Source organism: Aedes aegypti, chromosome 1 (assembly GCF_002204515.2).
Source record: "Aedes aegypti strain LVP_AGWG chromosome 1, AaegL5.0 Primary Assembly, whole genome shotgun sequence".
In the NCBI taxonomy this organism is placed as follows: domain Eukaryota; kingdom Metazoa; phylum Arthropoda; class Insecta; order Diptera; family Culicidae; genus Aedes; species Aedes aegypti.
Window position 1 is genome coordinate 97,520,450 of NC_035107.1, and position 12,089 is coordinate 97,532,538.

The 12,089-nt window shown below is 39.1% G+C and overlaps 2 protein-coding genes across 2 annotated transcripts; both read left to right on the forward strand.

The window, feature by feature from the left end:
• Window positions 1-6,763: 6,763 nt before the first annotated feature.
• On the forward strand, window positions 6,764-7,578 carry LOC5572010. The gene is made up of 2 exons (XM_001660066.2): window positions 6,764-7,007; window positions 7,076-7,578. The coding sequence occupies exons 1-2, from the start codon at window positions 6,819-6,821 to the stop codon at window positions 7,493-7,495; spliced, it is 609 nt and encodes a 202-aa protein (XP_001660116.2). The 5' UTR covers window positions 6,764-6,818; the 3' UTR covers window positions 7,496-7,578.
• A 2,286-nt stretch (window positions 7,579-9,864) lies between these two features.
• Window positions 9,865-10,695, forward strand: LOC110676221. The gene is made up of 2 exons (XM_021843217.1): window positions 9,865-10,103; window positions 10,172-10,695. The coding sequence occupies exons 1-2, from the start codon at window positions 9,912-9,914 to the stop codon at window positions 10,607-10,609; spliced, it is 630 nt and encodes a 209-aa protein (XP_021698909.1). The 5' UTR covers window positions 9,865-9,911; the 3' UTR covers window positions 10,610-10,695.
• Window positions 10,696-12,089: the final 1,394 nt, after the last annotated feature.

Below are 12,089 nucleotides of genomic sequence, written 5' to 3' on the forward strand. Positions count from 1 at the left end.
CCATTGTGTAAAGGTTGGATGCAATTATGACAATTTACTTATATTCAAATGCAGCAAATCTAATGGCGTAGTTTACGTATTTTAGTTTGAAGTATTTTACTTCAAAATCCGAAACTCTGAAAAAGCTTCCAAACCAAATGACAGATCTCCCTTAAAACCATAACGTAATTGAATACTCACAATCATAGCACGTATCATCTACTACCAAACATCCTAACATCTGCAAAAAGCTACCGCATTGTTGTTAGGGTCTGACCCAAAATTGATCGAAGTTGTGTTCATAGAAGTCCTACGTCAACCCCGCGGTAATTTAATTTTATTTATTATCCATATCTTCGACTTACGACCAAGTAGATGGTAAAATATAAAATTAAGATATCACATTTCTTAACCTATTTTTAAAAACAGCTTTCGACATATCAAAATCAAACAACACACTAACATTATTGAATGCTCCAGCGGAAAACGGATTGTTTTGACCATAACTGGTTCTGTGGACAGGATTGGCGAGAAAGGGTGCATCGCGAAGACTTCATGGTGGAACATAGAAAGGTACCTCAGAAAGAAGCATTGAACAATCCAGGTTTCCGGTAATGATGTCGAAAATGAAAACTTGTTGCGATTTTGCTCTTCTTTCCGAGAGAGTCTCTAAGTTAATTAGCTGGCATCGTTCAGGGTAGCTTGGCAAGTTTTCCGGGTCTCTCCAAGGAAGGCTTCTCAGTGCAAATCGCAGAAAACACTTTTGTACACGCTCCAGTTGTAAAGAGTACGACAAATGATACGGTGTCCAGGCCGGAGCTGCATACTCTAAAATACTACGCACCAGGGCGCAGAACAGCGTCTTCAGAGCGTAGATGTCTGTGAACTCCGATGTATGTCGACGAATGAACCCTAGAACCGACCACGCTTTTGCGGTTATGGTAGAGATGTGCTTGTTGAATCGGAGCTTAGAGTCGATAGTTACTCCAAGATCGCAAATGGATTGGACTCGTTCTAATAGTGTCGTTCCAATGGTGTACTGATGTGACCGAAATGTAATATTGCGTGTAAATGATATTATTTTACACTTCCCGCTGTTGACTCGCATACCGTTGTCGTCGCACCAAACCAGCAATGCGTCGATGTCGTTTTGAAGTGCAAGGCAGTCTGCCGCGGTAGAAATGATGCGAAAGATTTTAAGATCATCGGCGAACGACAGTTTGTACGACGAAAGCTTCAAAATTAAATCATTCACGAAAATAATGTAACAGACATAACTCACCCCAATTTATTTGAAGAATAAACATTATGTTGTTAATAAAAATATTGAAATCGTTAAAAACAATTTTTTTCACACGACGCCTGAAAAAAAATTTTTTTAACGCCCGTTAGAACGAATCACAAATCTTAATTTATAGAATTTTCTGAACGAATGTGTTTTTTACATTTAAAGTTTTCGCCAGATTGGAAGGCATAAGGGCGTTTGGCATTATGGACATTTGGCAAAATCAGAATAAGCCAGATTTTGACCGTGAATTCACCGATAAAGGCGCATTATTTGTATCAAATTTTAAACGCCATATTATCTAATCAGTAACTGGTCAATACTGATGAAGTAGAACAACCAAAACCTTTATATTCTAATAAAATAATAGAAGAAATAATAAAAACAAATAGAGGAAAACATTCTGATAAAATATCAAAATAAGAAGTGTAAATGTTAAGAGCAACAGCCATTTTTAATGTTTTAGATTTCGATACAAAAATCTTAGGATTTTGTGGTCGGTGGAGGCAGTTTGGAACACGTCAGCTGCGTTGCTCAGCGTAAAAATGGAGGAGCTTATGGATTATTTGCCAGTAATTATAATTATATAAAAACAAAAACATTTAAAGGAACTTCTGCATGTGTCCAAAGAAAATGTATTGGAAGATTCTATGAAAAAATTTGGAAAGCGAATATTGACGATTATTTAAGCATTTTGTTCGGGTGTGGGACATTTCGCATGAAGACGTTTCGCATAAAGACGTTTTGCATAATGGACATTTCTCGCATAATCTGAGATAACGCCCTAAAAGCCATTGGTAACCACGTGTGTAGATCGTTGTTTCTGAGCAAATGAATGAATAAGCATCCAAACCAACACCACCGGCAGGTAGATAATGATCCTTTCTTCACCATAGAGTTGTTAAATAACGTGTAAATCTATTCAAATGCTCAGAAACAACGAGCTACACACATGGTTACCAATGGCTTTTAGGGCGAGATCAAAAGTTATGCGAGATTTGGCGTAATCAAAATTATATGCCTTCTTTAAAATGCTACCCGATCTTGTATGAAACTGCTTTATGCGAAACGTCCATTATGACAAACGTCCGTATGCGAAATGGGTCACTCCATTATGTTCTAAGTGATTTGTTTATTATTTCTTCAAAAGAATATAAAAAGAAATGTTGAATTGAAAATGTTTGATTAATCCTTGAACCATTTCCAAACAATATAATTATTTTCCTCGTTTGGTTCAAAAAAAAAAAAAGGTTTTGGAGAGACTCTATAACAATTATAAAATAAGAAAAAATCATGGATAAAAAATCCGCAACAGTTTGAAGAAGTTCCCAAAATATTACGAGGGCGCGTATAATTCTGCGAAGATTCACAAAGGTCCATGAAAGTTTGAAAAAGCCCACAAAAGGCTTGTTGAGTAAAATCGTAATAAATACCCAGGCATATATTAGATTAAGAATAAATTAGATATGGAGGTCAAGATGAGACAGTTGCTTGCGGATCGATGGACGAATTTGGTGATGCTGTCAACCAAAAGGAACTTCTAGCTAATTCGGTGCCAAAAACTGCTTAGAGACTAGAGGAAACTTAGTGATATATTGTGTAGTTCGTAGGTTGTATGTATGTCTGTCTGTCTGAGATTGTTGAGATTTTCACGTTGTAGTATTTTGTACGAGAAACCAAAAATATTTTTGAATATTTGTTAGCATCACCACCCATTACCCACTGGACAGCATGCAGCCACATCGCTAATAGTTCCGCTACTCAACACCAGACCTAAAAGGACGAGCAGAATGGGTGGGCCATTGGAGGGTGGCGTAAAAGGCGCCATGATGGGGCGAATTCAGATATTGTAAGAAAGGGTTCTAAGAAGATCGTCCACCAATGCTTTGGATCAGTATCAAGCCAATTGGTACATGCATGGCCTGATTTGCTGCTCACCACATAGTAGTGGTTCATGCACAAAAAATCGCTAAAAGATAGCGCGAAAAATATTTTTATGGCGAAATGCATCTAACGAATTATTTATGAAAATTGGGAACAATTTTCAACAAAAAATTGGTTATGGTTGTACGTAGTGATATTGACTATCACGCCTACCAAACATTTTGTTCGATTAATGCTTTTATTTACGAGAAATTTGAAGTTAGATGCCTTTCCCCATACAAAATAAAACGAGGAAACTTGTGCTGATCAACTGTGGGCAAGAGCAAAGCAGGTAATCCATTGTTAAGCGAGATAGACGTCGATAGGAAAAGGAAAAAGTGTCATTAAACCATAAAGTCGTGAAAGTAGAAGAGAAGATTTGCCATGTGTTAACCAGAATCAGACCCTCGACTAGATCCCCATTTGTCCCCATCACAACTAAAACCCCTATTTGATCCCCAAATGCCCACAGGACCTTTGATAGTACCCTTAGTAATAGCTTTGGAGTGTCCTTGAAAATTGCCAATAAATCGCCCTCGAAGAAGAGCGTAGGCCGTAGAGTGCGCGTAGTAGATCACAGACATTGAGTGGTCCTATCGCCTCGAAGTGTGCTGCAGTGCTCGTACGTTACGCTCGAGACTGCCGAACGGACTAGGAAGAGTTTGGGAACCCCTGGTGGCTAGGACTGAAAGGTTTCGTCCTTAGCGAGTGTCTCTGGTTTAACCCTATGAGAATATAATATGGTCCAACCGAGGAAAGGAACGAATTGGCGGAGACGAAGCAAGGACGAAGGTGGTAGCGAACGAAGAAGAGGCTCCGCCACCAGAAGGAGAGGAGAAGAGGAAGTAGAAAATAGGAGATAGGTTTGTAAGAAAGTGGGATGAAGTAATCAAAGGTACCTGTGGGCAAGAAAAGCCAATAAAGTGGGTTTCAGTGTTGTTAATCAGTATTCAAGTGTTTTCTTGGTCGCAGTTTATCAAACGCATATGACGATCCTGAGGCAGTGTAGAAGGGGGTCTCATTGATGCCGGATAGGGGGCTGTCCCGTTAGTTACAGTTGTGTGGAGGAGTGTTGGAGTGGAGGTGCAACATAAACCCGTACCTACACTAAAAGGTCAATTATCTGCGATGGTCTACGAAGGTCAGTAAAGGTCTGCTTTGCATAGATTCGCAAAGACAAACGAAGGTTCATGAAGGTCTTTAAAGAAACAAAAATGTAAGATTTCTAAAGGTCAGCAGAGGTTAACTAAAATACGCGAAGGACCGTTAAAGTTTGTGTATGTCTGACTCATCAGACCTTCGTTAACAAGTGCAGTCTCACAATCAAGGGCTGGCAATATATTCAGAAAACATAAATTGACCATAAATTGACGCTTATATTGAGCTGTTCGGTAATCCAATCCGCATGGTTATTAAATTATTTAACTCATTACGCGTGGTAAAGATGGACAAATTATGGGTGAAATTTTGTAATTCTACCTATAATTTGTCCATCTTTACCACGCGTAATGAGTTAATTAATTTATAAATTGACCACTGGTTAGTCTGGTATTGTTTTCCTGATTAACAGGACAGTTCTTCGCAACTGTCTAAGAACGTATAGCCGTTAATGTTTTCTATACAACACTACAGGCTTTTTGGACAGTGACAATTAATACTTTAATCCTTCTGGAAGATCCAAAGAGGGTGAACCATTTATTCAGACTTGTAGCCAGGTAATATACCAGAGTTAATAGTCCAGGAGAAAATCACCTAAGACCACCGGTTACGCTCCAAGATCCATCAGCACATCTCGTCCTAGCATTATCGTTTACTGGTAAAGATAATTTACTTAGGATTAGGCCTTAGGATAGGCCTTAGGATTTTGTGTCATATCCAGTGTAATGGGTTTTAATATGATAGGGGGTTTTATGTATTTTGGACAGCGCGTTACTCGTATATAATTTGACCACTTCCATTTGATTTTGCCGTGAATGGCCAAATTATATAGGCGTAACGGTCTGTCCAAAATACTTTGATCACCTACAGACCCTTGACCATGTAAACAAGTACAAGTATATTTCGTGAATAATGAGTGGTGAGGATGTCTAAGGTCCTTGATCCGCGGAGGGAGGCTGATGAAGTTCTGCAAAGATCAACAAAAGTTTGGAAATATCTGAGAAGGTCTACAAACAGGTCGATGGTGTGTACAAATCTGTGATGGTGGACGACAGTCTACTAAGGTTTGCAAAGGTTCTCAAAATGCGGTTCGTGTAGGGCTGCAAAAGTTTTCGAAAATCTTCGAAGGTCCAAGAAAGATTTACGAAATGAAAAAGGTAGCAAAGGTCCACGAATGCTTGGGAATAAGTATGCTGAAAACGTTGAAAAATTCCTTAAAAAATCACTGGAGGAGTCCTTTTCAGACATTTCTGGAGTAAGCACTGAAAGAACTCAAAAAATGATGTCTGTAAAAATGTCAGGACGTATCTCTATCGGAATTCATCCTGATCGTAATATTCTAGGAATACTTCAAAACTTCATTGGAGAATCCGTGAAGATCAGCGAAAATCTAAGAAAACCTGCGAGCGTCCATGAAAAGCAGAGTAGGTCCTCGAAGGACGAAAAAGATTGTGAAGGACAGTTTTGCAAATGTATGTATGACTCTCGCGGACCTTAAAGGGAAGTTTTTGATACGTTGTTCGTTTTATGTCCGTTCTTTGATTCCCAATGGGGTCCTAAAATGTTTAATGAAATCTTGTTTTCATTTAATAACACAAAAGAGCATATTATTGCAACTACTTTAGCAATTTTTCCCGCTTGAATAACGGCTATATCATATTTGAACTTAAATTAAAAAAAATGGATCAATAAATGAACCTTGACACTTAAGATCGACAAAAACACCACAGGGGTTTTAGTTTTAACACTAAGGGGTTGTTCCTATCTGACATTTCTGAAGGGACACGGAAAACAAAATACACCCAAAATTTGAGTTTAAGCTAAGGGGTGTGACTAAATCTGAAAAAAAAACCTAAAAAAAGACACCGACACGTTAATGCTTCCAGTGGACGATTAGCCCTTTGAAGGAAGCACCATACTAGACAACGGACTAGCATGCTACGCCCACTGGCACAGTCGAAATACGTTCCTACTGAAAAGTTTTTCCGGACTGAAGCGGAAATCGAACCCACACTCCTTGGCACGATGCGGTTAAATGCTTGGTAACACTAACCGCACAGCCTCGAAGCCCACATTTGAACATATGTATCGTGTGGCAAGTAAGAAGATACCCTATGTCCTGTAAAGTCAAGAATATTTCCATTGAAAGAGCCTGGACCGGCGAGCTTCGAACCCACGACCCTCAGCTTGGTCTTGCTGAATAGCTGAGCGTTTACCGCTAAGGGTCTTTGCCTTATTGAAAAACCATCAATAGATCACTAACGTTTAAATTCCAGGGATTATTTGGATGATTAAGAAAACCTAGTACAAACCACAAGAACCCAACGTTCGAAAAAAGCATTCTCACCTGCTAGATGAATACTTCAGAGTTCTTATCGCACATCAGTTGGCATCGCTATCAGTAAGCAAAGCTGGTACCGTTTCCGTTTACCAAGTGCGTTTTCAGTCGGAGAGTGAATTCTGAACCGTGAAAATGAGCAAAATTTCTACCATTGGATCTGCACCCATGGTGCACAACTGTGACCACAAGAAGTCCCATCCGCTGGAGTTTCCAGTTAATAATGACGTCACTATACTGCAGAGCCCAGCGGATTGCCCTGACGGTCGATTTGATTGGAAGGAGCTGAAGACCCTTCGTTCGGCTCTGAAGCTGGGACAGATCGTAAGTTAGGAAATTTGGAAAGGGTTCACCAAAGATGATTAAATAATCCGAACTTTTCACCTTTCCAGACAGCTGCCATCGTAATTCTGGCGCTAACCCGAACCCGTGGTCGTCGCAATTCGGAACCGCTGGACTCCCTGCCAGAAATCTCTTACATTTTCCTCGCAATTAACGCTCTGATTGGGACGGTGCTCTCACTAGCTGATGCCATCATAAAGGCACATCCTCTCCGGAAGGCTTTTACTCCGGTTCTTTGGTTCCAAGTAGAACTGTGGTTCGCCGGATTGGCAGCCATAGCTTTCCATTCGCTGGCTTACTCCGTGCTGGTTATGTCGTTGAACTACTACAGTATCGAAATCAACCGTGTGGCGGCCGCTTTTGGATTCGTTAATGCGGGACTTTATCTGATGAGTTGGTGGAGGAATTTCAGCAAACGCGAAGAAATTGTTAGAAAGTTGAGGAATACCAATTATTACGAAGAAGAATGAAATAAATTGAAATAACGGGGGTTTCAGGAGGGAAAAAAACTAAATTTGGCATACCTTACATATTTATCGAGCACATCAATAAATTTAATCCATTGATATTGGTATCCGAAGTCCTAATCCAACAGCCTGCATATTATTTCGCATCACTCGTTGAAGAAGAAGATAAACTAGAATCATCTTTTTCTTCTACTGGCACAGAGCCTGCTTTTCAGCTTGTTCTTATGTTCTTGAGCACTTTCGGAGTTGGTAACTAAGAGCCAACTAAGGCCTTCCTTAGCCGAGTGGTTAGAGTCCGCGGCTATAAAGTAAAGCCATCCTGAAGGTGTCTGGGTTCGATTCCCGGAAATTTCCTTGACTTCCCTGGGCATAGAGTATCATCGTACCTGACACACGATATAAAATTGCGAAAATGGCAACCTAGGCAAAGAAAGCTCTCAGATAATAATTGTGGAAATGCTTTTAAAACTGTAAGCTGAGAAGGAGGCTCTATTCCAGTGAGGACGTTAATGCCAGGAAGAAGGAGATAGCAGTATATTCGGAAAAATAGTTTTCTGGAGAAAATCTTTCGGGAAAAAATCATTCGGGGAAATTTCGGACAATCGTTTCAACAAAAACTGTCAAAGTTTCAAAAACTTCGGTTTCAAATGAAGAAAAAAGTTGATATATAAACATCAAACGCCATAAACACCTCTGAATGATGATAGCAACTCCATCACATGCTCCATCTAGTCGATCATTACGATAAACAAAAAAAACTGCTATATGTATGACTTTGTTTTAGATACTTCACATCAAGTGTCGACGCTTTATTCATTGTGGCTAGAGCATTCCCATCGAGCTCAACATTTCCAAACCATGGGAAAAAATGCAATCTGGTAACGCTAGTGGATTGTCAACCCAGGCAGCAAAGCGATTTGTTTGATGTTTCTAACACCTAAAAAATGAAGGTACAAAATGAAGGTGAAAATATAAACATTTGTTATCTGATGGAATCGAACGCTTGCAACATATTCGCAATAGATAAAATGTTATCAGTTAAAGCGTTCAAATTACTTTTCTACTGCAACGATCATTCGGAAAAGCTATGGCACTATTCAGAATCTATTCTGGATGGAGTTGTTCAATAATTGGGTAAATGGTTATGGGGCGAGGTTTGTGATTTCCTACTCTCCATACAATTTATATTGAAATTTGGGGCAAAATGTTTTACAGTCGGTATAGGCCCAAGATCACTCTGATTTCCTTGTAGCAATGGATCATTGAAGGTAGTTTTTGCAAGTGCTCAACGCACCAAAACAAAGGCGCCACTGTATATGGGATTTAACATTGTGACAGCATTGCTGTTCTGTCAAACACACAAGGCTACGGTGGCGCTATCTATGCTTTCCATAGCGGTCGTTTTGGTTATTTTAATGATCCATTGTTGGATTATTTAAATGGCAAAGAGGACGAGCTGTTAAATTTTCTAGCAGCTAATAGCATACATATAACAGTTATTGCAGAAACTTATTTAAATCCCGGATCCAAACTCAAAATCAAACATTAACTTTTTATGCAATCTGAACAAAAGTTACAAAACTTTAGGAGTTTCAGTTGAAACACAGCTTACCAATATACTTTATAGATGCCTATTTGCTTTTCAATGTAAAGGGCAGCATGTTAATTTGCTTTTAACTGACTTGCGGAAATTGACTAGCAATAAGTCAACATTTTTTTTTGTCATTGGTGTGTTTAATGCCAAATATCGCGCATGGAATAATTCGCAAAGCAATTCCAACGGTAGGATTGTATTTCTTAATTCAATACCCTGATAGCACTACTTGTTTTTCTTCTTGTAGAAACCCTTTTACAATTGAATTGGTCTTAAACGACTCTAGTCACTTTTGTAGCCATCTGGTTACTCACGCTGATTTTGATTCTGATCATGACCCTGTTACATTTAAAATAACAAATCTGAATGCTATTATACTGGTCTTGCTCTTCTAGACATAGAGAAGGCATTCGATAGTGTTTGGCAAGAAGGCTTGATTTAGAAAATAAAAACATAATTTTACAAGCAGAATAATCTAAAGCTATCTGTCAAATCATACAGTTCAGGTTAATTATCAGATTTGGACTTTCTCAAAACATGTTTACAAAATCCATAGGGGCGGTCCATTAATTACGTAAGACAATTTTCGGAGTTTTCCAAACCCCTCTCCCTCATGGTAAGATTTTTGTAAGAAAATTGAAAATAAATTGTATGGCGCGTAAGAAATCTTGAACCCCCACTCCCCCCATAAATCCTAACGTAATTAATGGACAGCCCCATAGATGAATGAATAACTGCTTCGAACGCTTGATAAGCGCAGCTGATACCAACGACCAAACAGTGCCATTTTCATTCAGTTGTTTCCTCGTTTCCGATGTGTCTGAAATGGGAACCCAAATCATGAACAAAGTATCAACAACGGCTTCGGTTCCTCTCGTTCACAATTTCGAAAGGAAGAAATCTCCATTTCCTCCAAGTTATGATGTGACCATCCTACAGAATGCAGCTGGTCCAGCTGGCCGAATCAATTGGAGTGCACTGAAAACGGTTCAATCGGCTCTCAAGTTTGGACAACTGGTTTGTAAACGGTGTTTACTCGTTTTAACTTCCAATCGTTATTAATTCTACGATCCCATCCTATCCAGATAGCATCCATCTTAACGCTGGTGTTCATACGTCCACGTTTATCCTACTATTCGGAACGGTTCTTCTGGCCTGAATTACCTTACTTCATAGTCGCCTTCACTGCAGCTATAGGAGCAGTGGTTTTGCTGTTCGACGCGATTCTGGTTGCTCAACCTCATCGTCGAGCTTTTTTCCCGGAGGAGTGGTTCCGGGTGAATCTTTGGTACACTGGATTGACGACGGTAACATACTACACTATGGCCTTCTCGGTATTGGTCATGGCGTTGTGGGACTTCCGCAGTAGCTCGTTCAATATATGGGCGGCTGCATTTGGCTTTGTGGCTGCGGCGCTGTACGTCGCTGATTGGTGGATGCATTTCTGCAAAAGACGCGACTTCGGAGATAAGCCGAAGGAGGAAGATAGTGGAAAAACCGATCCAGTTAATTTGATAAAATGAATCTAAGAATAATGTGCACAGCGCAGTTTATCAAATCTGTTCAATATCGCCATTAAATGAGCAATAGAAAATAATAAAAAATGTAACATGTGTTTTTAGTACACTATTTTCCCAGCGAAGAAATATTTGGCAAAATTCTATAAAGTTGGTTGTTGTAAATCACTGGGCCTTGATTGATCAAGGAAAACAAAGTTTTTCAAAAGTAAGACCGTGCTTGACGTGTCTGTTCCGGGTGAAATTTTTTTTATTTATTTTGAGTTGCAATGAAAAGACAAGTGAAAAAATGACTAAATTGACAGTGAAAGCTATCAAATAATAACCATGAAAGTGGTCGTAAAAAACGGAGTTAAGAAATAACTTCTGGATCCAAAGCACTATGCTCTAAAAAGTAGGGAACCTTTAAGAAGAGGAGCGAATTAACAAATTCTTACTGGAAGCCCTCCGAAAACTCTCAAAGGAATTTTCAAGAAAGTTATCCAGAATGTTTTTCAGAGATTTATCCAGGAAATTTTCTAGGAATTTCTTCAGAGAGTTTTACAAGAATTCCACCTGGAATTTCTCCAAAGATTACCAGTGACTGGTATACTCTCTTCTCTCTTCTTTCTTCTCTCTCCTCTCTTATCTCTTCTCTCTTCTCTCTTCTCTCTTCTCTCTTCTCTCTTCTCTCTTCTCTCTTCTCTCTTCTCTCTACTCTCTTCTCTCTTCTCTCTTCTCTCTTCTCTCTTCTCTCTTCTCTCTTCTCTCTTCTCTCTTCTCTCTTCTCTCTTCTCTCTTCTCTCTTCTCTCTTCTCTCTTCTCTCTTCTCTCTTCTTTCTTTCCTCTTCTCTCTTCTCTCTTTAAAGATACTTTCAAATATTTGGAATTTTCCTCCAAAAGTTACCACAAGAATTGTTTCAGGAATTCTTCTGGTTGATTCAATCCAGAAGTTTTTCAAGGAATTATTTCTTACAGGTATTCCTGGTAGTTGTGTTGAAAATCCTCCTAGGCTTCCTTCATTGATTTCTGTAAACAAAAATGCTACAATGATTCTTCATGGGATTAACATGAAGCTATTTGTAGAAATTCGTAGGTGATAAAGTTCCAAACCATCCTTTAAAAATCCCAAAGATTTGAGTCGCATTGTCTTTAGATTGGAAAAAAAAACTCATGGAATTCCTACTACTTCGTGTGATTCTTCCAAAAATCATTCAGCGAAGCATAAATAATGTCTTCAGAACAGTTTTTAATGGATTTGCTCTGAATTTATTCGATTACATCTCCCAGAATACGCTGCAAATTGCCCCAGAAATTCCTCCAGCGATTGCTTATTGAGGAAACAACACCTGAAAAAGTTTTTTTTCCTATACAGCCATTCCATGAAAAACCGATCTAGTGGGTCACCGAATTCCGTGAAAATTTGCTATTTTGTTCCTTATCCGAAATAAGGATACACGTATTTTTGGATGTTTAGATTAGGGTGACCATTTCCGAAATAGGGTGA